Source organism: Brachyhypopomus gauderio, chromosome 11, assembly GCF_052324685.1.
Source record: "Brachyhypopomus gauderio isolate BG-103 chromosome 11, BGAUD_0.2, whole genome shotgun sequence".
Classification (NCBI taxonomy): domain Eukaryota; kingdom Metazoa; phylum Chordata; class Actinopteri; order Gymnotiformes; family Hypopomidae; genus Brachyhypopomus; species Brachyhypopomus gauderio.
In genome coordinates this window covers 22,596,866-22,624,729 of record NC_135221.1, presented here as the reverse complement: position 1 = coordinate 22,624,729, position 27,864 = coordinate 22,596,866, and the positions used below count along the sequence as shown (strand labels likewise).

At 37.8% G+C, this 27,864-nt stretch overlaps 1 protein-coding gene and 1 long non-coding RNA gene across 5 annotated transcripts; one reads left to right on the top strand and one right to left on the bottom strand.

The window, feature by feature from the left end:
- Positions 1-25,846, bottom strand: uvssa (UV-stimulated scaffold protein A). 2 transcript variants are annotated; one of them, XM_077022746.1, is made up of 14 exons: positions 25,706-25,846; positions 24,908-25,071; positions 24,442-24,772; positions 24,187-24,307; positions 23,712-24,047; positions 21,728-21,837; positions 21,425-21,553; positions 8,516-8,621; positions 4,900-5,155; positions 4,502-4,633; positions 3,735-3,918; positions 3,458-3,566; positions 1,004-1,172; positions 1-801 (listed from the first exon to the last, which is right to left on the bottom strand). In XM_077022746.1, exons 2-14 carry the CDS (start codon positions 25,015-25,017, stop codon positions 708-710), a joined length of 2,187 nt encoding a protein of 728 aa, XP_076878861.1. In that variant the 5' UTR covers positions 25,018-25,071; positions 25,706-25,846; the 3' UTR covers positions 1-707. The 2 variants fall into 2 exon arrangements, with proteins under 2 accessions (XP_076878861.1, XP_076878863.1); XM_077022748.1 differs by lacking the exon at positions 25,706-25,846 and having other exon boundaries at positions 24,912-25,065.
- On the top strand, positions 25,570-27,679 carry LOC143527500 (uncharacterized). Of its 3 annotated transcripts, none has more exons than XR_013134146.1 (3): positions 25,570-25,905; positions 26,212-26,452; positions 26,640-27,679. It is a non-coding gene; the product is annotated as an uncharacterized LOC143527500 (long non-coding RNA). The 3 variants fall into 3 exon arrangements; XR_013134145.1 differs by having other exon boundaries at positions 25,570-25,970; positions 26,212-26,283; XR_013134144.1 differs by having other exon boundaries at positions 25,570-25,970.
- Positions 27,680-27,864: the final 185 nt, after the last annotated feature.

Sequence of the window (27,864 nt, the reverse complement as noted above, 5' to 3'; positions counted from 1 at the left end):
ATAATGGTTAAGACATTTGAAATAAGAGCTTTTTTTAAATTAGAGGAGCATCATAAAAACACCGATCGACTTAATATAGTAGGTAGATGTAAAATTGTTTTTGCAAATTGATCAATGTCACATTCTTTTGCTCCCAAGACTTGTTGCATCTGAACAATCAATTAGACACGTAAACGTTATTTGAATATTATATAATAATAATATATATACATTACATAAACAAAAAAGAAAGAAAACACATACATGGAAATTATAACATAATTAAAGTGTCTTAAGAAAGTGTCATGCATTTTCCAAATTGGTAATCCGAGGAAACATTGTAAAGTTCTAATACAGTTACACTGTAGTATTTGTGAGCTATGAAGTTTTCAAAACACTAATATACACTATAATTCACATTAAATTATATGGCGTGTATTTTAAACAGTCAAAAATCTCTTGGTATAGGGAAACCATTATTAATTTTTTTTTGTTATCAAACATCACATACCAACTATTTAATTTTACAATCCAATATGATGGTATTGAAATCATAAATGACTAAATTACAATGCTAAGAATAATAAAATAACATTCATCCTCCAGATTTTTCTAAATACGTGGCACATCGTAAGGCCATGGACATTATAATTAGTCTGACATTAAAATGCAGGCATTTCATGTCAAACTAATGACAGTGCTGATATTTCACTGCCGTGTTGAGAGTGCTATTTTAGTGCATAGTTAAACTGGTTTGCAAATTTCTCATGTTTCTTCTTGTCCATTTTATTCATGACCTCTGATATTCGTCTCATGGAACTCCTTGGAGCAAAAAAGAGAAACAGGTTTAATTTTTTTGTTGTCAACATGACTGACCATATAAAATGGGTTCCTTTATTTCCCATCACTTACACACTTTCATTAAATTAGCACCTTCTGCATAGTCATTTATATGTGTACATACCAATAAATATTTTCAAAATATTTTGAAGGAGAGCAAGGAGAAATTTGGATTGTTGCTCACTTATTGAAGACCTTCTTTTCTAGCCTTGAGCGTGAAGTGTTAGCAGTTTGTTTCAGGTCTGTGAGGTTGGGGTATTTCCTCTTCTTTCCTTTTCCGTAGGTTTTTGAGGAGCCCAGGTCCTCACCTGTAGCTGCTTCAATCTCCTTCATAAACTCCACATCCCGCCAATCTGAGCCAAAAAAAGTGGTAGTTCCCTGATAGTTTATTCTGGCTTTATTATTAGTTTAGGTAAAAGAAAACATTCAAGTAAACCTATTAAAAAGTCTTTAAACTGTTATAGTTCTTCAATTAAATTTGCATTGACCCACAGGTATCTAAAATGTAGTACATGACTGAAAATCAGAAGCATTCATTAACAGGTTACCCCACTTGTTACTGGTTTACAATTTGTACTCTTCTAGAAGTTACAATTATTTATTTGTCTGCTGTTGACATTTTCTTTTTACATAAAAATAGTGTTTGTAAGCCTCAAATAATTTGGAGGGACGCTTGTGTAGTGACATGTAAAACTCTATTATGAATGCGCTGATTCCTCAGTGTTTATGGGGAGGGTGCATGTGTGAACATGAGACACTTCTTATTAACTTCTGTCAGACTCAAGTCCAGAAGGGCCCACATCTCTGTCAACAGTGCCTATCAACGTCAGCTGTGTAAGGTAGTCTAGAACCCAGACATGAGCGCGCACACACACACACACGCACATACACACACGCGTGCGCACACACACACACACGCACATACACACACGTGTGCGCACACACACACACACGCACATACACACACGCGTGCGCACACACACACACACGGAACAGCTGCAATCATGTTGGCCCACTTTTGTTACCATCATGGTTCTATATGCCACTGTCCAGTGTGGTGCCACTTTACTAAGAAAGAGAGAGAAGAGTAAAAATGTTGATGTTGGCTTTATAAAAATTCACACTGCTGTGCCTAAAGGTGGACGATGTGGACCCAACACTAAACTGTGATATTACTACACATCACTACTGCAGTCTGGTGATATACTACTACATAGACAAACTTTTAAGGTGACATTAGATACGTTTGCATTATGTTGTCACATTTACTAAATAATGCAGATTCCTTAAATGACCACAGCACACAGATGTCTGAAATTGTTAAAGATACAGTAGGCCTAAGAAATATGAAAAAGTGATTAGCAAATGTAACTGATGAGTACTAGACGCCCCTGAAGCAGTACTCGTTTGCAGCATATATGTTGCTCTAATGTGTTTTAGTAATTTATCAACCATATTGCACCAAACAGACACTCAGTAGGATGGAGTTACCAATCACATCTTAAAGTATCTCCGTGTTAACAGTCCTACACCATTTTACTTGCCTTAATATCATTATGGAGAAATACATTACAATTTAAATGCTTTATATATGAAGTTATAACAGTCATTCATTAAAACATTCAATGATTCCTCTGCCATATCACAACAGGCACAATTGTTTCTAATGCACTTCTGTATCACCCAGCCAGAGTCAGATTATTAAAATACTAAAAGGGGGCAGTGCCACCACTGAATATAAAGAAATTGCACATGGGGATCTGGAGGCACCTAAAGGTGCGTTTCAAAGAATCAGAGCAGAATCAATGACCCAGCAGGGGAGCAGTTGGCCAGTCAGGAAACTGATGGACCTCCACTAGCGGCAAACATACTGGCAGCACACGAGTTCAGGCGGGGTGCCCCATAGTTACCGTGACGACCAGCATGCAGACAGACAGAGGGCATGATGGAGTCAGGGTTGGGGGATCGATAGTGCACTTAGTTACAAAAGATGCTATTTCACAAGCCAGTGGTTAGCGGGCTTCTACAGTCAGCTGCTTCAGATACCTGTTTGTTAACAAGTCAGAGCAGTCAGAGAAAAGCACATCTGATGCTCCACTGACTGAATGGAGAAGACACTTAATTGGCTTTTAGCACCTAACTCTGCAAAAGAGAGACAGGGAGTGTGTGAAGGAGAGGAGAGACAGAGGGAGTGTGTGAAGGAAAGGAGAGACAGGGAGGTGCTGGCCACCCTGTTATCAGGCTGGTGATGATGGCTGGGATTTTATCATCTTCTGCAGGAGCAGGTCCTCGATCATTTGTGATTTGTCTGGGATCTGTTGAGTGTGCACCAGGAGGAAACACCACAACGGTGGTCTCCTCCAAACTCAGTCAACTACCACACTGAAGATGACCACAGCTCACAACTGAATCAAAAACATTTTTCTACATAATGTGCATTTTACAGAAATCAACAAGTAAAATGTAATTCAGTTTTTTTATGTAAAATGACACCCAACTTCTTATTATTTTCGTTAATAGTTTGCTTTGCTCAAGAAATTTACAATTGTGAAAGTCTCACAAGAATTTTATTTATACTTGGGTGCTGCCTTATTACTGACAGAAAAACTGAGCTTCTTTTATATTAGCTGTTTTGTACCTGGCTGCTGCTCCCTGCGTTTCATCTCCTCCTCCAGACGAGCAGCATCTTCTGCATTGACTGGTCTCCCCAGTTCATTGCGAGGTATGATGAGTCCATGGAACGGACACTTAGAAAGCCGTGAGCAAAGTGAATGAATAAATAGAAAAACAGAGACAGACAGATGAAAAAATTAATAATTAAATGTGTGCAAACAACCTGTTCTGGTTGACTAAGTATTTTGTAAAAACAAGCAGAATTATCAGAGAGGCATTTGAATTCCACCTCCAGCTCTCACTTTGACTCTGTCTTGGCGCTCACACAGCGAGCCGTTGGGCATTGGGGCTCTGCACTTGTGCTCCACGGGTTGGAAGCGTCCAGGGAAGGTGATGTGCCTGGTCTTCATCTGTGCAGACAGCTCTTCGTTCTGCACCTCGTCCTCCACTTCCTGAGGCACCCAGAACTGGTGCTGAGAGGTGTACCTAAGAACCGGTGTTGACAACATAGTTCCACGCTCACACAGCGTATACTCAAGTTCTAATGAACTGTCTCGTGTTTGACAACTAGGATTCAATTTTTCTTTAAAGAAAGAGAGACAGAAAAGACCAGTTTTATACCAGTGATTTTCTTGCTTGTGTCCTCACTATAGAATAACAAATAAACCCCCCCCCCCCCCCCCAATACAAAAGGTTCATATACATAAGAATAGACAATTCCAATGGTTCAGCTACTGAAAAAATATGACAAGTACTACAAGTCTACACAACAGCATTTTCTTTACTTAATTTGGCTTTATTGGAATTTATTTGAAGTCTGAACAACAGTGCTCTCTAGTGGCCACTAGGCGTTACCTACAACACTGACCTCTCTGAGCTACTGTACTACTGAGAAGAGGAAGATGACTGCTGCAGAGGTAGCAGGCCCAGAATAAACATTTCTGAATGGCCTGTGATCTACTTTTCTTCTTTTGCGGCTGTCTCAAAAAAGGTACGATGACAAATGTGCTAAATGTTTTGTGAAAGAAAGAACATGCCGGGGGCATGTTTAAACATGAGAACACTTTACTTTATGATTTTCCCTGCCATGGGTTGCTCCTCCCCCCAGTAGTAGAGGTCCACACCAAAGGGAATGATGGGGGCCTCCTTCTCTCCCTGTTCACTGGTGCTCACAGTAGGGGCAACAGAGTCTTTGGATACCCTGAAACAATCAGGTACGAACAAAAGGTAAGAGAGTTGAACTTCAAAAGCATTTGTGCTGATTCCTTACAGTTTCACATTTAAACAACCAACATCTACAGCATTTAAAGTTTAGCTTCACAAAGTAACTAAAGATACAAGTAAAGTAACAAAGAAAAAACAATCACTGGAAAAAATCCCAATCTAAAATTCCACCAAAAACAGAACTGTAACGAATTAAAATTGTAAAACCTTTGAGAAGCGAATGAAAACCAGTGTATCATTTACCCCATGCAGTCATTTCGTCCCTTTTTATCCTGTCCCACATTACACTTCAGTTTGCTTGTAGATGGTGCAGAGGACAGTCTCTCTTTTAATATCCGCAGAGTAGCAGCTGCACATGTAGGGTCTTGCTCTTCATCACGTAGCTCTCGTTTAAGTCGGGTGAGAGTGGAGACCACAGGTGGAGCTGCAGGTCTGATCACAGGCTTTTCTAGGTTTGATTTGGCCGCAGAGGTGGACGTAGATGGTAAAGCATCGAGACCTGACAGGATTACGTTAGAAAGCCTCTGGTGAGCTCATTACCCTAAAGGATTTGAGTCAAACCAATTGATCACCAAATATGTGTTGACATTGTGTTCTTATTTTGACAGAAAGGTTTAAAGTTAGGCTTAGTCCACCTTTTGAGGTGTCATAAACCCTGACAACCTATAAGGAAGCCAAATTCAAAATATGCAGATACTGACATACACATGAACACATATTTCACATGAATATAAAAAATGTAATCATATCAAAGAGAAGACCTGCAAACCTTTAAATGTCCTGCTGTGAACTTTGCTGAGATGTCTTATTGGGTGGGCTGAGGGTCTTCCAGAGCATTGGCTTAAAATGAGCTTAAGAGTGACACAGAGATCTAAGACTGAGTGGAAACCTGCATCCTTCTCCAAATCCCAGGAGTGAGGCTAAATTAAACGTTTATGGGTCAGATTAGGGAACACCTGACCAGTTCAAATGTTATATGGTTAAGGTGGGGCTCAGACACAGAACCACCCACAGCTGCAACCTCATTAGAAGCACACATCTTTAGGATCTTTATATTAGGATCTGAAAATTTGATCACTTTTCAAGACGGAATACTGTTGTCCACCAGTATGACTAGTGCAGGTTCCTATTTTATCTTACAGTGTAACTAATAACTTCAGATCATCCAACACAGAACAGAGCATGGAGACGCATATGGCTCAAATAATTCTTCTCACTGTAACTGCTATCACTATAATACACATTGTATTCTGAAACTTGAGGCAAAATGTAACAAAGGTTTCTGCTCTCCTAAGCCTGATCCTTGGGACCTTTTGTATTTTGGGACCTGCCATGGTGTCAGGCTTTAATCAATTAATTTAATACAATTAATCCATACTCTTTCACTCTCTTTTGCTTTATAGCTAGTATCTGGTCACAACCATCGTGAAATACAGTCAAACACTTTCTTTTTCTGTTCAAATTGACCAGAATGGTAGGTATTTGTCTGAAGCACTAAAGTTGCAGGTGCTAAAGAGATAAATCAATAAGAGGAAATAGAGAGGCCAGCACTACACACAGAGCCGAGCTGCCAATGGTGGCATTATTGATTTCCTTGAGTTCAGCAGGCCTTGTAATTAAAATGTAAATTTGAGAAAGAGATAACGTCCTGACAGGAATGCTAGGATAAAGAGAGAGATTTAAAAATTCAGCAGGAAAGGCAGCAGAGTGAGAATCGAGGACATTTCCTTATGAAACAAATTTTCTCCAGATAAGAGACTACTGTGAAATTATTTGACAGCTTATATATGTTATAATAACTTCTATTACACATTCTAGCACTGGTAATGAATCCAAATGTTATTTTTGCATTACATTTTTAAAAATGTCTAAATATTTTTTTTCCCACAGCAACTCTTCTGATCTTTAAATGCCTGAACCTAATACACATCAGGCACACTCAGCCAGGAAACACTCTGGCACTGGTCTTAACTACTGATCATTTTTAGTAGTTCTAAAATATTCCGCATACACACAGACCACATTAGGAATATTAATATTTAATCTCTGAAATCAGTTTAAGAGCCCAATTACTATGTAGCACACACACTCATCTGCAGATGGTGGTTCAGAGTAAGCGCAGGGTTGAATTCATTAGTGTGGTCCTCAGTGTGGAATAGACTTGCCTGGCTGTGTGAGGAGGATAGATGCTCTTTGAAGTTTAATGCCCCCCCCCCCCCCCCCACTCAAGGAGGGGCAGGTGGACATTGTAAATTACAACACTCGGCTAATGGGAGCTCATTAACACCACTGCATTGTTAATTTGGCATGGCCAGCACGCTGATCATTACATACTTTCCTAATCAAAGAAGCCAGGCTCCATGGAAATTACAGCCTAATGAGTCTTTAGTTAATAACGCTGCAGAGACTGTTACAGATTATGTAACAAATAAGACAAGTGTGTGGTTGATGCAGCACTCATTAGGTTTATAATAAGACAAGTGTGTGGTTGATGCAGCACTCATTAGGTTTATAATAAGACAAGTGTGTGGTTGATGCAGCACTCATTAGGTTTATAATAAGACAAGTGTGTGGTTGATGCAGCACTCATTAGGTTTATAATGACAAGTGTGTGGTTGATGCAGCACTCATTAGGTTTATAATAAGACAAGTGTGTGGTTGATGCAGCACTCATTAGGTTTATAATAAGACAAGTGTGTGGTTGATGCAGCACTCATTAGGTTTATAATAAGGTATTAACAAATATTGACAGGAAATCGTACTATTCACGCAGTTTTCATAAGCTTCTACATAGTCATTATAACATACATATGTCCTTTAGCATCCAGTTTCACAGCCTGAAATAGCCATAGATTGAAGATTTTGTGTTAAATATAATCTCTGAACAACTATATGCTCTCCCTGTCAATACAGTTGCTCTTGGACACATGGATCTTCTGTACGAACACTCAGCTGTCAAAAAAGATGAATAACCTAAGTGCTTATAAGATTTTTACCCAATTACATCCCACTCCAAAACGTTTGGCTTTAGATAGAGATGGAAAACCCTTATAACAGCCTTCACTTTTCTGGGAAGACTTACCACAAATATCTGCATTGTGTTTGTGGGAATTTGTACCAATCTGGTCAAAAGAGATGACAACAGTGAGGGCTCTGTGTTGCCACCTGCACATTCATTTGTGCACTAGGGAGGTTGTGTTCAACAAAATGGCTGGAACTGTTGCCTCTAAGTTTCAAGCATATAATTGGCTAAAAAGTCTGTGTATACTGTAGAATTAACTTTTCTCCTTAGTGCAATTAAGGGAACTTAATACTGGCACTATACATTACAACAGACAGCATGTTACACTGCTCCAGAGTCCATTGACTGAATGCGTTACACCACTAAAGTCCAAACCCGATGTTTCACATAGCAAACAGGCTTTTGCTTAGTAGATATTAGTCACTGTACATTTAATAGAATTATCTAAACTGAAGAATTGCATGTAGCAAATAGAAATAAACAAACTTCAAAGCTTCACATCTGTGATGCTTTAGCATTCAATGTGAAACACAGACATCTAAATAACAGGTTTAAATATCTTCTGAAAAATTTAACATATTTCCATTATGTTTTAAAATCCATCTGTATAATTAACATTTTATAAATACATAAGATTTTCTTCACCAATGATTTCAGAGGTTCCTTTGGGGGTTGTGTTTGTTTGTTTGTTTGGGGTTTTTTATTTTTATATATTGGTTGGCCAAAAGGACCCAGCTGAGAAATATGAGTGACTGGGGTGACTGGGGTGACTGGGGTTTGGAATAAGAGCCCTTAATAAGTGTTCATCTTAATGCTGAAATACGAGCACTAACTCACCATACTCTGGCCACAGATGCTCTGGGATATCTGGCTCATAACCCTCCTTTTCAGGCACCTCTTCAAAATCATCATCATCGTCATCATCATCATCTCCAGCCTTAATCTATGTTGGGAAGAGAGGAAGCGTACATTCAGAATGTAATATGAAGCAACAGATCCCTGAATTTCATTTTAAAAGTCACAGAAACAATCAAAACCCTTTTATCTAATCTTTTTTAGATAAATTGATTATTTCCATTCAAGACCATTTTACCTCTAATAAGAATGCAAGAGACAAAGGCAAAAATGCAATAACTAAAAAAGAACAAAAACATGATTAAATACAACTGAAAAAATATTTTCCTCCTTTCTCTAAGACTGAAAATATTTGTCTGCAGGCAGTAGACACAAGACTTGGAACCTTAGTAGTCTTTATTCTGATTAACACTCAAATGGGTCCGGCTGCAGCCTCAGGGTATTCCAAAGATTTACAGCACCCTGAATGGCAAACTGCAGTAACACCAGACCTCTTTACATTTTAATTCAAAGTCGTAATAGAATTTCCAGTTGACCACATCCAATTTTTTTTCTAGTGGTAGTCCATATGACCATTGTGCCATCTACTTGTGGCTGCACAAAACAGTGCTCGTTATCAGGCAAATTAGAGAAAGTTCAGACTTATTACCACTTTCATATTGCAAATTTTTGGAAAGACAGAATTTATAACACTGACATTTAAAAACATTCCCATGATAAAAACCTTAAGACAAAAACTGACACCTTGGAACAGGTATCTGAAGACAATACAAAGATGATATTTTGGGTCAGATCTTTCTAAACAGGAGTTTTAGCCACCTTAATGTCTAAGAGAGTCAAAGCAGGAAAGTGAGGAAAGGAACAGAACAAAGAGATTGATAGATATGTAGGTAATATTGGGTTATCTTGGTCTCAGCTAGCCAGGTGTAGGCATGCCTGATAACAGCTCTGTGCAGGCTGGGCAGAGAAAAGAGCCACTGGGTGATATGAGGGTTCTCACCCCCAAATCTGAGCTCTCAGTTAGCATCAGACAATCACTTTAAGGAGATCAACCTAACGCCAGACAGCAGATAAGGCCATCTAAGAGTCGATACAAAGCAGATCCAGGTTGTAAGACTACGACTGTTGTAGCTCTTTGTTGTAAGCCTGTTCTGGCTTCTATAGGAACTGTTATAGCTTCACAGATATCTGCAGGGTTTTCAATGGATTTACATATCATAAGGACCCTCTTTAAAGACAAAGGCCAAAAGTGTGGTGAAGAAAGTTAGAATCCTGGCCAGTACATGTGCTTACCATTCAGTAAAAAACTAAACTAAGAACTTGATCTTTGTACACAGGTGTGAAATTTAAATAAAAATAGTTTATTTTTATTGTTAATACATTGAGACAAGGGTGAAAATCAAGGCAATTCTTTTAGGAGTTTAATTAAGGGGTGGCACAAATGGTGGTCTCCTCGCACATTAAAGCGGCAGGTGAGCCCCACTGTGCCCCTCCCCCACACTATTGCAGAACCTGCACGTGCTCATCAATCAGCTCACCTGTCGTTTTATCACACCAACACTAATCAAAAGAGAAAACTGTCACTGGTGCTGACCTGTGGAACCTCCCAATTATGCTCTTCAGGAATGACAGGAACACTTACCTTCCTCAGCCAGGTAAATGACCACCATCAATCTACACAGAATAACAATGAGCTGTCAGGCAATATTTTATATATATATATATATATATATATATATATATATATATATATATATATATATATATATATATATATATAATCCCTAGCCTGGAATTTATGAAAGGTGAAAAGCAACCCAAGGTTTTCTCCTCCACTCCACTCAGCTGGAGAGACGGTGAGCTTAGGGAGGCATCCGCTTCAGTGCTAAACAGAATTTATGCCTTTTAATTTACTCAAAAGGTGCTTAACCGTTCCCCTGCGCTACAATGCATAACAGAATGCCAGTTTTTAAATATGGGGGTCGTTTTCATAAAATGGTATACATAATATGTGTGCCCTTCCTTCTCGAGGGCATTTCAGGAGGTGCAGTTCAGACGTACTTTTTTCCCCCCATTTATTCTGCTTAATTGCTTTCATGATTACCTCTATATCAGGCAATAAAGGGTGATCAAAGCCCACTTTGCCTATTCGTTTTTATTCTTTTGCTTTTTCCCTGTTCCCATTACAGCAGATTGGGTGTGTTGACAACTGCAGATGAAGGTATAACTGTCTTTGTATGAGGTCTTGGTTAGTTGTGATGGCAGCCTGCTAGTGCACACACTGCATCGTGATAGTTAGGCTTTTACTAGGGCTGGAGAGAAAAATACATCATTAACTAGCTACACTTTAAACAGAGCTGCCGACATGAGAATTTTGTAATAGATTAATAACAAGAGTGTTTAAGGGAAATAGGAGTTATACTTCAAATAAAGTTATGTTGTGACTGCCAATTAAAAATGTGTATTAGATATCTTTAGATATATTAGATATTTTAAGATATATTAGATATGTATAGATATGCATTAATGTACTTTAATTGTAGATTTTTTTGTGGCAATCCATGACATAGGGAGTTTCTCTGTTAAAGGTGCATCCTATCTGACATGTTTCTATTGTACAGTGTGAACTACATAAACCTGAAAATAAAGAGGCTTTAAAGATTATTCCAACCACCAGACGTTTTTCCATTCCTTTCAGCCAGCAGTCGCAGAAAAGGAGATTGCTATTTTGTTTATAAGTGTTGGCTTTAATCTAATGCAGTTATTTTCACTTTGATAGATTAAAAAAACTGGTGGAAAAGGATTACCAGCACAACTGAAATACCCGGCAGGCTAACATTATTTTATTTTTAATTCACTTTAATTCTGCTGTGATAAAAATCTGCACTGTCAACTCATGATGGCAGCACTGTAAGTCTTGTACAGAAGAACGTGTGGTAAAGAGGGTGGTGTAGCTCCTACAGAGGCGTTTCGCTGACACGGACCAGGCTAACATATGGTGTCCCTTTCAGTGCCTCCTTTGCATTTAAAAAGACCAGTCAGTTCAGTCAGTTGCCCCTATAACTTGCATGAAATAAGCAATATTTTATTTCTCTTGTAAAATCCCTTGGGAAAGTTTTCAGGAGAAAAAATGGCTATTTACTCTCCAGTGAAAAAACGATTTGACCAGCATACTAAGCTAACAAGTGTGGTAACTAGGGGTGTCACGATTTCGATATTAAATCGAAATCGATCGAAATTATGTCACGATCTCGAGCCTCGAAGTCAAAAAAAGGATTGATGATCCCTCCCTCTAAGCTACGCAAGCACCCACACTACGCAAAGTAAAGCCTGGTTTAAACTAGACACGTCGTGAGGGTCCACGCGCCGAAAATGACGTAATCGCGGTGGCTCCGCCCATGCGTGCTGGCGATTCGCAAGGTTGTGCACCTCTCGAATTTTGTAACTTCGCGCGTGCCACGCTTCAGCACAATTAACCAAGTAATGTTTTCTGGGCTCATACACCTTTAGAAGGTGGAATTAAAGCACCTAATTAAGTTAAATATTTATACATATACTCGTAATGATTCAAAATAATTCGCTTTTTCATCACATTATTTAATGGTTGTTTATTTTCAAAACGCCCAATCTTAACGTCTTCATGTTCTCTCATGGAATTACAAGAGGCTCGTATTTGTTAACGTAATACAAGAGAACTGTTCAGTCAGACAGCTATTTGTTGTGAAACAAAGTAGTTACACTTTCAAGCATTTTGAAGTACTTTAGCCTAAATCTCAGCACTTTTCAAACCTGGAACACGATGCAACATTAATTTTCATCAGGTAAATGTTCCTTCCCCTGTTTTTGAGGGGTGTTTCTTAATACTACCACATATCATTTTGGAGAACACTGCAAAGAATATAAACGCCTCCGCCATTCGCGCAAGGTGTGCGGAGTCGTGCGCTACAGTCACTCGCGAAAGTATAATTCATAACAATTGTAAAAGTGCCTTGGGTATCCTGAAAGGCGCTATATAAATGGAAACATTCATTCATTCCTTCATTCATATAAATAATCCAGCCTTGATGCGGCTCAGGGATTACGTCACACGCAGCGCCGTGCGGCCGTTAGGGTTATTTAAACAAATTTAAACATGGGTCTGTGGTGGGAGCTGAGTGCAGAGCGTTGAGGAGCGATTTCAATTAGAGGATCGTGCTCTCTGTCTGAGATTTTTTATTATAAAATTTTTTTTGCTGATGCTGGTCCAGCGTGGCGCGTGACAGTGATTATGCCTCGGCGTGCCAACGGTGGCATGCGTGCCATAGGTTGCCGACCCCTGCCATAGACTAATCTAAAACTGGCATAGGCCTCTCTGCTGTAAATCGAGAATCGAATCGAATCGTGACCCTAAAATCGGAAATACAATGGAATCGAGGATTTAGAGAATCGTGACACCCCTAGTGGTAACACTTTTAGAGATACGTACTTTAAATATTTTTTTAAGTCTCGATACTTGCAAACAAACTGTGTTGGGGCATAAGCGGATATATTTTTCAATTGATGACACCACACAAAGCACAGCTAGACATGAGACTGCTGGATGTTTTTGCAAACAGAATTGAACTGAAATTCAATTAATAGAAACAATAAGATCATCTTGGAGCACTTGAGTGATAATTAAGCATTTACAGAATGAACCATATTTGAATAAGTCTATAATACATGTGCTCCTCTGAGCCAGCCGCCTGAAGAAGTGAAGTGAACTCTATTGATTGTGCAGTGGCTATGTCAGCCTTCGTCTCCTTGGAAGGGAGAGGGGTAGATAATGAGGTTCTAGTTAAATATCCTGCGCATATGAGGACAAAAACACATTCCAGGAGGGCTAAAGCACTCCCCGTGCCCTCTAATATATTTTGTATGGTCTAATTAACTCTGTAAGCAATCTCAATTACTTTGTGCCCAGGGAGGCGTCCGCTGGGTGCTTGACTTAAACAAGTCTGTTATCCCTTTAAAAAATGATCTGAGGTGGCAGCTCTGGACAACTGAACTCTCAACTTCATTTGTCTTTGGGTAAGTTTGATGGCTGTGTTTAAAAACCCATTCAATCTTATAAACTAAAAATTAAATGTACTCAGCTGTGATGCTCCTCTGTGCATCTGCTATTTATATGCTAATCTTCTCTCTTATCGGGAAGGCCTTGCAAATTATTACAGCAAACCAATAACTTAGTGTGTGGATGGGCAGCCTCACTGACCACACAGCAGAATGAGAGAACTGCAGCAGGGCACTAGGCTGCTCAGAGGAAAACATCTCAAGTTGTCCACCATTGCTCATAGAGGCAAATATAACAATTAAGATTGCCACAAACGGTCTCTTTAGCAGCACATCAATTCATTATAACAAAAAACATTATAACAAAAAAAAATCTATTAGAGAAAAAGGTGTTTCATACACAGAGGCAAATAAAAAAAAAACATAAATATGCTGTTTCATGTAAATGGTACTCCAGATACTATGAATCAACTTGAAATCTGCTGGTTTTACTGAAGTCTCCTGAAGTCTGAATAGCAATAACAGGAAAGAGTTGTGATGGTGATTTGATGGTTGCAAAAAATGTGTGTGATGGAGATAAATGGTAGCTGATGGCAGCTCTTAATGTACCACAGTGTAGAAGGACCTCTCAGAGACTAGAGCAGGGGTGTCAAACTCATTTTCATCGTGGGCCACATCAGCATAATCGTTACCCACGGAGGACTTATAAATGTACCTACTCCTTAATGTTAAATACCTCTGAATTTATTACTTATTCAAGTTAAATATTACAGATATATTTGTGTAAATGTAAAAAAAAAATGTTTGCTTGTTGCTCTGTTATTTTAACATAAATCCTTTAAATTTGTTAGGTTATGAAACCCACATTACTCCATCAATCAACGATCAAACTATCCAAGTGAATAAAGAAAAATTGATCAAATATATCACATTTACTTTGTTCAAAACTTGAAATATCAAATAACGCTCCTTCTGAAAAAGACTGAAGTGCGGCGACAGCTTCAGCCACAACAAAGCTAGCTTTTACTGCCGTTTCGTTTGTGAACACATTCTGTTGTGATCACAGTTTGCTTTTTAATTCTGACAATTCGTTGTTTTTTTTGATGGCTAATTTTGGCATACTTAGCTCCGTGTTTGGTCGCAAAATGCAGACGTATATTGTACTTCATACCCTGTTTTCTCCTTGAAGCACAAACATCGCTTTCCCATCTTCCTTGAAACACCCTTCTATCTGCATCAATTAGGCCTGTCACGATAACAAAATTTTCAGAACTATATATTGTCCTAGAAATTATTGTGATAAACGATAATTTTGTCATTTTAACATGCCATTATAGAATTTTTTCTTGCTTCTGGGCTCCCCAAAGGAGCGTTAAGACAATGTGCCACAATAATAATATAGTAGCATAATAATACAAGTACACCAGTTTGCAGTAATGTAATGTATTGTAAAGCTCATGTATGGGGTCATATTTGAGCTTGACCACATATCTGTAGTGGCAGAGTAAATTGAGATGTCTTTAATCTCCTTCAGAATGCCATCTTTCACTTCATTATATAAGGTTATAATATATAAAAACTATATATAGTTTTTCTTTGGCAGTGTATACTGCTTGTCAAATCTTTGCAGCATGTTTATAAATGTTTTCTTTTCGACCGTATTTAACGGCAGCATCTCTTTGGCTATAAAGCGAGTTAAGCCTGGTTTATACTTGATGCGTCGCAAGCGGCGCGAGGGGCTGCGCGGCGAAAATGATGTAATCGCGGTGGCTCCGCACTCCGCACGTGCGCTGTCGATTCGTGAGGTCATGCACCTCTCGAATTTTGTAACTTCGCGCGTTCCTCAACGCAATGAACAAAGTCATGTTTGCAGGGTTCATACACCTTTACAAGGTGGAATTCAAGCACCTGTACGTCACTTTCAAGGTCCATTTCAATATTTCCCAGCACGTTAAAATTAAGTTAAATATTTATACGTATACTCGAAATGATTCGAAATAATTCGCTTTTTATCACGTTATTTAATGGTAGTTTATTTTCAAAACGCCCCATTAACGTCTTCGCGTTCTCTCATGTTTCGTCCTGGAATTACAAGAGGCTTAACGTAATACTATACAGGATAACTTTGTGGATAACAGGATAACAAAAGCGCTTTGTGACAACATGTGTTGTGAAAAGCGCTATACAAATAGATTTGATTTGATTACTGTTCAGTCAGACAGCTATTTGTTGTGAAACAAACAAATTCCAGCACTTTTCAAACCTGAAACACAAAGCAACATTAAAATTTGTCAGGTAAATGTTCCTTCCCCTGTTTTTGATGGGTATTTCTTTATACTACCACATATCGTGCGGCAAGTATAAACGCTTCCACCGTTCGCAGAGGTTCGCGAGGTGGGCAGAGTCGCGTACTACGGTCACTATAATAAACAACCATTAAATAATGTGATAAAAAGCGAATTATTTCGAATCATTAGTCTCGAATACGTTTGCCAGCTAACACACCACCTGTCTGTGGAGGCACTGTTATTGACGCATACGCTCTACGTGTACTGCACTCATTTCCTAACCGGTAGATGTCGCTCTCTGATCACAGATTCGTTTTCCCTTAATGGGGGAGGGGGGTGCGAGAGAGCAGTACTGTGTGCCTTTCTGAAATCTAACATAGTTGCAGTTTATTCTCATGTAAACAAATTTGCACGGAAACCCAATGGCCAATTATCGACATCAGCAAAAATGATCGCCGTTTAAAAAATTATCGTACGATAAGTCGATAATGTAATTATCGGGACAGACCTAGCATCGATGTTTTTCTTCCTGATAATTTTGGGATCATTATTTGTATTTCTCAATTACACTTGGGAAAATCGCATCAATATGGAAACACTGCAGTGTCGAGATGCCGTCACTTTGCGGGTAACATAATTGTGGGAAATGTAGTTTTTGCTCACTTTTACTTCTTTTTTTTGACAATTTGGCTTTTTAAGCTCTCGCGGGCCACATAAAATGACGCGGAGGGCCACATTTGGCCTGCGGGCCTTGAGTTTGACACCTGTGGTCTAGAGGATCTCTTAATGTACCAGTGTAGTAGGACTTCTGAGAGACTACAGGATCTCTTAATGTACCAGTGTAATAGGCCCTCTCAGAGATGCTCTAGAGCAGGGGTGCCCATTATGTCGATCGCGATCTACCGGTCGATCGCGATGCGAAGGAAGTGTGGGTAGATCGCACGACATTAAAAAGTAGTGGATGAATGACAGGCTGTCGTCCATATGCACTGATGGTTGTATTTTGATTGACATACATGGTAGCCAATCTGACGTCTAGGGTTTGACACAACACCCCCCCCCCCCCCCCCCCACACACACACATCGCCGCCACCCACACATCCCCCAACCCTGTCAACGATCGACACACACCGCTAAAAAATAAATAGGTAGATCATTTTGACTTGGTCATCTTATAAGTACTTCGCAAGCTGAAAACTTGCGGGCACCCCTGCTCTAGAGGATTGGGGTAAATGGGATAGATGGACCAAGTAAATGAAGGATTTTCCATGGGCTTAAATTCAGGTCAGACACACATTTGAGGGGGAAAGCTGAAATCCATATTCTATTTTCATAAAACTATAGAATAGAAATGACAATTAAGCATTTAAGCAAGTTGCTTAACTGCAATAAGAAACTGGCATTAAAAAATTACAATAGCAAATGTAATCAAAATGTAAAGAAATATTACAAATGGTCAGTGCAATTTTAAATGTGGGTAAAAGTGACAAATTACACTAAAATTCTTGAAATTACAGTTATGCCATTATGTTGTTAAAACATTGTATGGATGCCCATAGCATTTTAAGTGAGCCAACTGGAATGCACTTATTAAAACATCACCCTGCAACAAACACCACAAACACACTATTAGAAAACCTTCATGGGTATAGAATGACAAAAAGAAACCTAGATAGATATGGTTTATCTTAAGTTTGCCAATGGGGAAAAACACACACTGAGACACATCAATTATTGCTCTTCCTCACAGTCCTGATAACATGTCTTATCAGTGTAAACAATGCAATATTCCCCCTGGCTGCATGGCAACCATGCTCTGCTTTTGAGAAGTCGAATAGGTGTGTGCTCTACAAATTTGGGTGTTTAACACAAAACCCCTGTGACCAATAATTAAATGGAGGGCGTGTGATTACCACACCACATTATGGAATGCTCATGCCAAACACTTTGACATCTACATCAGGTTTGTTCTAGTTTCAAAAATAAAATACTTTTGAATACCTTTTTAAGACTAAGACAAATAAAAATATATAATGTCCACACCTCAAACATTATTGCTCATTTATCCTTTCACTCAGATGCACTGAGACAAAAATTAAACATGGACATCATGTCTCATGAAATAACAGCCTAAGAAAGTTGAACACATGTCCCTCTTGGTAGTGTTCCTGTCACTCTGAATGGGGTCCAGCTGCTTTGCTTTGGGTAGTTTGCTTAGTCATAGCTGAAGTCAGGTATGACTAGTGTTGACAAAAAAAAAAAAAAAAAAAAAAAAAAATCGATATATCGATACGTATCAATACTGAACATTCTGAAACGGTACAATACTCGTTTCTCCAAGTATTGATTCTTTTTACATAAAATGTGTTTTTGTTTGACCCACCCAAGCTGCCGCACAGAACAGTTTGTAATGCTAAAATGGCAGCAGTGTGTTCGCAGCCCGTCTTAATAAGCAAGGAAAGAAGCAGAAGTGCTGTGTGGAAATACTTTGGATTCGAAGCAGATACAGATGGAAAACCGAAGGACATGAACAAGCCAGTTTGCAAGCGGTGCTTTCAGAACATTTCAACGAAAGCTGCTAATATGGCAGGCCGTTTTAACATAAAATGGGCTTCACCCCATTTTCTTTACAGATATCTGTAACTACATTACAGATATCTGTAAATTTAATTTAAGATATCTCTAATTATATTTTAACTAGGCAAAATGTCAATTGAGATACCTCCAATTACATTCTGACTAGTTTAAATTACATAATATTCACCGTTGATTTGTATGGAGGCTCAAGTTCAAGATATCTGCAATTAATTACTGACCATCTGAAACGTACATTTCAGATATCTACAATTAAATTATGACTAGTCAAAAAGTCAATTACAGATATCTCGTTTTTTGTTCTGACTAGTCATTATTCTAATTAAAGATATCTTAAACATACTCATTATTTAAGATATCTTAAACATATTTTTAGATATCTGAAACTAAGATTTGACTAGTGCAAATTAAATATCAGATATCTTGAAAGTAACTAATGACTAGGCAAAACAAAATTAGGGATATCCAGAACTGTATTTTTGACTAGTCAAAAGTCATTTAAAGATATCTACAAATAAACTACAGATATCTTGAACATTTTTTTATCTAGACGTTTTTTTTTTTATTCCTGTTATCTTGAATAATTATTGACTAGTCGGAATGTGTTTGTAGATATCTTCAATAATCATTCTGTCTAGTCAATACGTCCCAGATTTACATAGCATTTTGGCGCCAAGCTTGGCACTCTTTGTATTTGCTAATCAGTGGTCTGTATGAGATGTCAGGACAATCAATCTCGCATTTTCATGTTTTTAACACGATTTTTAGTGCCGCATAATCCATACTGTTGAGCTCTTTCAAGATTGTGGCATTTGCTGACTATTTTTTCAAGAACAGCTAACGCCATTTTAGCCACGCAAAATTCCGCATAATGCACGCACTTCTATAATTCAGATATCTAAAAATGTCATTTTGACTAGTCATAATTACGTTAGAGATATCTTGAATAAGAATTACAGATGTGTGACTCGTAATGACGAATCCAGTGACATCATTTTAGATACCTTAAAAGCCATTTTGATCCGTCAAAATGAAATTGAAGATATATTGAATTGTTCTTCTTACTAGGTAGAATGTAAATGTAGATATCTTGAATTGTCATTCCGGATCGTCAAATTGTAATTGTTAATAGTCAAAACTAATATTTAGATATCCAGAATGTAATTACAGATAATCAGACAAAGCCCATTTTATGTTAAAACGGCCTTCCATAGCGCTAAAGCCTGGTTTATACTTGACGCGTCCGTGCGGCGAAAATGACGTAACCGCAGTGGCCTCGCGCTGTCGATTCACGAGGTCTTGCACCTCTCGAATTTTGTAACTTTACGCGCGCCGCACCGCAGCGCAATGAACAAAGTCATGTTTGCAGGGTTCATACACCTTAACAAGGTGGAATTCAAGCACTTGTACGTCACTTTCAAGGTCCATTTCAATATTTCCCAGCACGTTAAACTTACCTAAGTTACATATTTATACATATACTCAAAATTATTCGCTTTTTTATCACATTATTTAATGTATGTTTATTTTCAAATAAGGAGCAGGAGTTCATAACTAAAATAACAAGTTTAGTTATTTCTCAATCAGCCATAAGGCATAGTTTCAGAATTTAATACCAATATATATTAAATTAGATATTCCCAGATATTTTAGACCACATAAATTTGTCTGTGACAAAAAGAGGACCTGATGCCAAAAGCTCAATGGACAACTGAAACTGACATATTTTATTGATTTATTTTTCATTTCCTTAATATTTAAAATGTAACTGTAGAATACTGTTTTTTTCAACTCCAACTAAAGTATTTAAATCGTGATTTTCTGTCAAAAATTTCTGAAAAAACAAACACAAGTAATAGATCATCAACTTGTAGTGAAGTTTATAATATCAGTAATATCAGAACTTTGGGGACAAAAATCATGTGCATCTAATTTAATCTTAATCACACAACCTTAACTTTGCATACATTTTACTTTGGAGTATTACCAGTTGGCAGAATTTTACAGAATTTGGAAAAAAGCAAATTCATCCATGTCAGAGCCATGATAAAGCAAATAAAGTAATGGAATGCTTTTAAGGGTAGAAAAGGAAAACTAATTATGATAAAGGGCTCCAAGTTGTTGCTTTATCACAAAACGCTGGCTTTTTGCATTGGAAATAGCTGGCGACAGTGATAAACCTTCACGGGGTGCTAAAGCGCTTTGTCACTGTCACTTTCCTCCATTTGGCTCAGTCCCCCCCCCAGTTAAGAGGGGACACCACGTGTCATAATGATGCGTCTCCTAACTGCTAGCTGTGTCCATTCCGCCCCTGATCTGTGTCGATCTCGATTAGCAGCCAAGCCCTGCCTTCTGACTTGGACTATGAACCTGATTGGCTGACAACGCACATTGCTGATTTCACCTGAGTTTTCACAAAATGTTCAGCTATATTAATTTGCTCATAGTACTGATAGCAAACTGAAATTATGATGCCAAGTATGTACTTTAAATTAAGCCCTTGGATGCTGTCCACAACAAAATGTCAACCTTTCAGAATCTATAGCATTTCAAAATGCTGACTTTCCAGAATTTATGACCTAATAAATGTTATATGGTTTTATAGGGACAGTAAATGTGAGCTTCCTCTGTATGAACTGTGTGAATTGCCTTTACTGTGTGGAAAAAATATATATTATTTTTGAGCAATTACTGCATTACAATTTTTGTTAAAAAATTTCAGTGAAGTGGCATGCCCCACAGAGTAATCTAAACTAGAATTCTATTATTACAGCTCCCCTGAACACCTTGACCCATCTATCGTGAATATGTTAAGAAATGGTGCCCTCCACTGGTGAACTCCTTAAGACCAATCGACTTGAATTAACCAGGAAAACCAACACACAGCCAAGAAGTATATTTTGGGCTATTCAAGTGTGCAGTTAAAACAAGAAAAAATATGTTTACATATTGGATGACAACAGGAAAATATACTCACCACTTTCCTCTGTCTTGTCTTATAATCTACATTGAGCTCCCTCTGCCTCCTTAAAGCCTTGTGGAGAGAGTTCTTCAGGCCAGTTGCCCTCCTCATCAGCTGTTCTTCAACACCAACCTTAGTGAACACCTAGAGACCAATTGTGGTTAGGTAAGAGTTTAACACACGCCCACACACACAACAACACAACACAATGTCTTGGACAAAGATCCTTCCTCGACCATATTATATATTATGTAGAGCTGACATTTGGACATTTAAATGAGAGCCATTTGGCATTCAACCATTATGGCCACTGTGTACCTGGATCCAGGACTGAACCATAGGAAGGTATCTGGTACTGAGAAGTCTGTGCAAGTCTCTCATGGTGTTCACCACAGCCTCATTCTCCTCTGTCTCCTTCAGTTTCAAATCTAATATATGGAAAGATTAGGACATTATCATAAGTCACCAATTCAATGAATATTTTCTCATTAGAATACAGATGTAAATAAGACTGGATATCATGGGAATACACATGTAAATAAGACTGGATATCATGGGAATACACATGTAAATAAGACTATCATTAGAATACACATGTAAATAAGACTGATATCATTGGAATACATATTTTATTTAATACATTTATGAAGCAGCATTTTTAAGGTGAGTCCTTAAAATTCATGAAAAATGAATGTCTTTAAATGAATTTCAAGCTGTCTACATGTAAAGTAACCAATTCAAAACAGAATTCTGGAGAGTAAATAGGCCACATTTTAATCAGTACTAGAGAAACCTAAATGTCAACTTACGATAAGCACAAGGGTTCTTGTTTTTAAAAGGCTTATGGATTTTGCCAGTATTACCAGTAATGTTCAGGTGATGAATTTGTAATGTCTACTGTCTAAGATAATTTCTTTTTTTCTTAATTTAATAAATAGGAGATCTCATTTATTTGTCTAAATGTATTTTTGGATTTTGCATTTGATTATGATCTGTGATTCCTATCAAACTAGTAAAGTTTGATAAATTATGTATAATGATCTACATTTAAGGGGTTAAAAGTGATTTACATTGATCATACTTGTGACATTAATGGTAACCAATTTAAATGCTGACTTTTAGGCTAGCAGAAGTATATTCTGGTATACATGGAAATTCTAAGGATGCTGGGATCCTGCTTCTTGGTGGAAACTTTTGTTGTTTATTTTGTTAAAATACAAGGTGCCTTGTGTTAATCTCTCACGCCCTTCCTGCCTCCACAACCCCATATATTTAAACAGTAGTATTTTTAAAAATTTGAAAATAATAAAATCCTGCAAAGACATGAAGGCACTAGATGTGGCAGGTATAATCATTACAGAATTCTCATGTGGATGCATTTTCTGGTAACTTTTTCAGTCAAATACATTTGTAATTACAATACCACCTTTTTAGTATGAAGAATTCATTTAGAAGGAGGGTTACAGATATACTGTGTGAACATAAAGCTCATAATTTAGAATCCTAACTATCCTATGGCCATGCACTGTAAAGCAGCTATATACCCTAGCTCTAGCTCATTAATACCCATGGCAATTGAAATTATTACAAAGTCCATCAAAAAAGGCAATATGTTAAGGCTGCTACTTCAGAGGGAGACATTTAGGATTTGGACGATGGACTTCCACTAGGTGAGCTGCCCAGTTGAGAATGGCTTCCCATGTGTCTTGGTCCTCCCAAGGTTTCATCCTAATCCCCCATGTAGGGATCTTTTTACTTGCCACTGTCACCCCTGGCTTGCTCGTTAGGGATCTGGACCCATGTGCTTGTAAAGCTGCTTTGTGACAACATGTGTTGTAAAAAGCGCTATATAAATTTGACTTTACTTGATTTAGGATTTAGTCTCACCAACAGTTTATCTGGCCTCAATGAGAATATTGGTTTTTCTTTACTTTATGTGAGTGGAGTCTGTTTATTTTGTCTTCTGACCATTTGCAATATTAAGTTTACTTTCTTTCTCCTGACCTGTAGGTGATATTTGTGCATGCGTGTACACCCACGGGCTGTAAAAGTTTTTATATATTGCTTTTGAACTGGGTGGTGTTGATTACTTCTTTTTTTGGGGAGGTGGGTAACATTATTTCTCAGCATTTTTCTTTGACACTCTACTTTCAAGTTTGTTTGTTTTTTGTTTATACTAACAAGCATTTTGGTCAAACTCTAGAGATGCACATGATTAATTTTCTGGTGAAACTGTAATATTGGACAGTTTGCAACTAAAATGCAGGCATAACAAATGATGTCTGTTAACATCCTAACGGACCTGTGGAAATACTCAGATCCAGCTGATAGCTGCGAGACATGAGCCCAGTGCTGCGTATAAATGTGCCCTGGTCTGCACAATCAGGGTCATTGTCTTCAACAGCATCATCTTCATCTCTGGTGGCCTCTGCCATCCTTCCATCTGCTTCTCTCCTCACATCGGTGCTGCAGCAAGGATGTTCATCACAGACGCTGCTCATGGAGTCTGGCACTGCGTGACTGGGTCTCTCACTGTCTGCTGTTGGCTCCGAGCTGAAGAGGTCAAAGGTGTCTGGCACAAGCAGATGGATGCAGCTGTTCAGCTCAGTCAAGGACTTTTCCACCTCATCAGCCATTTCTGAGAATAAAGGCATCGCCAAACAATACAGTCTATGATAATACATTACATCACATCAAATATACTGACATTCTTATCTTAATGTATCTGAGGTTACTTTGGTAAAAGTTTGCCTTGGGCTTCATATCTACAGTCATACCTTCCATCTCCTGCTTTGCCTTTTCAAGCTTCTCTTTATAAATTCTTTCTAGTCGTCGTTGTTTATCCTCCTTTCTTTTCCGCTCAGCCAATGTTCTAGCTTCAACATCCTGAAAATCTACCTGAAAAGATTTTGCATTTCACATACTCATATACACATGTAGTAAGAACTGTAATATAGTACAAAAGATTAACAGATTGTTTCTGACAGTGATACTTCATTGGCTGTGCAAGAAATGTCCTTCTGAAGTTCTACCTTTTTAACCTGTTTGAGGAAGTGATAACCCAAAGCTAGCTTCTTGTAGGCCTCTCCATATGTGGTCTGCCATGCCTGGACAGTCTGGATGGCCTGGGTCTTGAGCTTTCTGGCCACTTCTTTTGGTGGGGGCAGTGGCTGCTCAACATCCGTCTCCACTGTGAGCTCCAGGAACTCTTGGAGGTTAGTCACTAGAAGGACGCGGAAGTGATGGGAACGGCAGAAAAGCTCAGTGGCCATTTGGAAGGCTGAGAGTCTAATCTCTGCATGATCCTGGCTCAGCTGGGTCATGATGAGGTGATAGAAGTGGTTAATGTAGTCATTGGAGAGTCTGGAAGACGGAAAAAATTAAGTATAGCATTTGACAGTAATGACAGTAAATATAGGCTATAATAGGTTGTACAATATTCATCAAGTTCTTCAAACAAAACTGTGTGAAATATGCACACATTAATATCAATCATACTTGCATATATTTTTCACTTCCTTCATTTTCACTTGATTGAGCTCAGGTTCTCCAGAGGTGGTCAACTCCTCCACCAGCTCTGACAACCTATCACGCTTTGTTTGATCCATTCTGTTCTACAGATGTGGTCGTCCCTCCAACTGTCAAGTACTCTACGTAGAAACCTGGGGGTTACATAAGAACCTTAAGCATGTTTATATTTCAAAAGTTTGGATTCTGGCTTTCTAACATAGATAAGTGTTTAGTTGAAGGTGAACACAAAATGCTCCAGTATAATTGTCTCCAAACCAGTGGTCCCCATCCTTTTTAATAATAAGACTACATGGCTACCACAAAAAGAAGCATCAGCATATTTCACATTAGTAAAATGTGTTTGAAGCTTTAGTGCAACCGTAATATTAAATAAATCAAATTTAACTTGGACTAAAAAGTTCCTTGTATATTGGATGCATGAAGTGATGGTGCTCCAAGTCAGGTTACATTTTCTGCAAAGGTTCACTGTTGACACAGGCAATCCGGCAAAAGTTGTCGATCGCAGTGAATAAAACTTCCTTCTCTCACTCTTATGTGATGGGTCTCTATCATTACCGCTTTAGCCCAATTATTCACCAACTAGCCACATCAGCTAACCTGTACGAGAAATACAACAAACTGGCCGAGTAGTAGTGCGCAGAACCACAAAGATAACTAGACAAATGTAAGCAAGGTAACCTTAGCACATTTATCTGGGCATAGATTAGTTAAGCTAACCTAGCTAACTAGCTGTCTAACCTGAGTTTCCCCCCAGACTATACTTACCGTGTACAATCAGTGGCTCATTTAATAACCAACAATACGTCGCTAGGAATGGGTGCCGCCATTTTGTCAAGCGCCCGAAGTGAAGCTCTAAACGTCGGAGTCAAATCAACGATCAACAACAGCACTGTGAAGAGTTGCACGTTAAAATAAAAACCAGAAACAGGAAATATGTAATTAACAAAAAGAAAGAAAAGAAAAAAGTGAGCAACACTGTTCGTTTCACGCGAGTTTATGTGCTATTTTATCGCTACTGTAGATATTAAAGGTAAACTTCGCGTTTTATTATTTATGATATTTATGCTTATAGAGCTTATTAATTAATCTAATCATAAATACGCATCGATATTAAGTTGACTATTAATTACATTAATAAAACACATACACAATGTATTATTTTTTTTACAACATAGAGCTTGAAAATAGTTCAATGTGTCAAAAACAAGACTTATGTACCCTTTAGTCAAACTAATGTTTTAACTAATAAAATACTTTATTTTATATTTCAGGACGCATTAAACATGGAACACATCTTGTACTGTACCATGGTGCAAAACAGCAGCGGATTTCTGTCATTTAAAGTGTATATCTACAGTCAAAGTAGTGTGACTGGGAAATGCAGTTTTATGCTGCCATATTTTTTAAGTTTCAAGTGTATGGACTATGATATTATCAATAAAGTACCAGTGAAAATATGTATTTCCCAGTTTCGCTAGTTTATTTACACAATTCCTTTTTATTTGTGCATAGGTAGTTTATTTGCAACATTTAAATAAACATTAAATAAACATTTTAAACATTAAATAAAACATTAAATAAACATTTAAAACATTAAATAAACATTTTCTAATTTATTTAGCAACATTGCTAAAATTAGAAATATATTAAATACTAGTGATGCGGAAAAGCTAATCCATGCATTCATATCCTCTCGTAGTAACACTGCAGTCGGAGCCTACAATTCCAGTATCATCGCTCCGACACGGAATGAAAACCTGGCGTTCATCATAAGACATTTACATTGACAATATCAACACCCAGAACTTTCATTCTAGTTACCTTATACTTAGCCTGATTGTGTGATTTATTTGTAACTTGTGTATTAGTCTGTATAATTTGTTTTTGTGTAATTTGTGTGTTCCCCACCATCATAGGGAGTTTTTCCTTGCCACTGTCGCCTTTGGCTTGCTCATTAGGGATTTGGACCCATAGTATTGTTAACCTTGTAAATCCTGTAAAGCGCTTTGTGACAACATATGTTGTGAAAAGCGCTATACAAATATATTTGATTTGATTTGATTTGATTTGTCCGTGTATAACCTCTAAACAATTTCCTTTTTTGAATGATCAAAGTGTAATGTCTTCTCGTTGTTACGTTTTTCGGTTTAAAATGTGCTTTTAAAAATAGATTGGAACTTTTATTTTGATAGAATTTGATGCGCTATTATAGCCAATTGTTGCTACAATCACAGAAGGAGCAGTAAGTGAGGAGCAGTCGCGACAACGGAAGTTCAAAACGCTTCATGGTCACGTGATTCAAGGAGGCTTCAGATAGTTCCAGGAAGTTCAATTTGAGCGCATAAAGACAGACAGAACTGCGATTTGAGGATTATTGTGAACATATAGCGACCAACTTTAGGCTAATGTTAGAGCACACTGCTGTTTAATGCTTTGATTGTTTTATAATTGTTATATATTACGTTCATTTATATATTTAGAGGGACAGGATGGGGTGAGAAATTCAGATTAGATTAATTTTCTAACATGAACATATCTTTAAATCATGGTGATTTCTGTAATCCCATGGTATTGGGGACCTAAGTAATCTAAATGACTAATGTACATTTTCTGACAGAAAGAAAATTTTCTTTGACTTCATTGTGCAGAAATATGCTTTAAAAGGGTACATTAAAACATTACATTTACATCCAGAAATACATTGATAAATTATATATATCTTGTCTTTTTAATGCACTTATTTACAGCAATTAATTCATTAAATAAATCTCTAATAATCTCAAATATGAATATCATGTCAAGCAGTTTTTCTGTGTCCTTTCCTCTGTGTTGTTAGCGTAGTGTCCACCATGGTTTGCTGTGCTGCATGGGGATGCTCCAATCGATCAGAGAAAGGAGCAAAAATTTATGGTTTCCCCACTGAT

Coding starts and splice junctions, on each gene's coding strand:
- uvssa (XM_077022746.1), bottom strand. CDS start 25,017: ATGGATCAAACAAAGCGTGATAGGTTGTCAGAGCTGGTGGAGGAGTTG. Junction 24,048..24,186: donor GGCAAAGCAGGAGATGGAAG/GTATGACTGTAG, acceptor CTTTATTCTCAG/AAATGGCTGATGAGGTGGAA. Junction 21,554..21,727: donor TGGTTCAGTCCTGGATCCAG/GTACACAGTGGC, acceptor ATTGGTCTCTAG/GTGTTCACTAAGGTTGGTGT.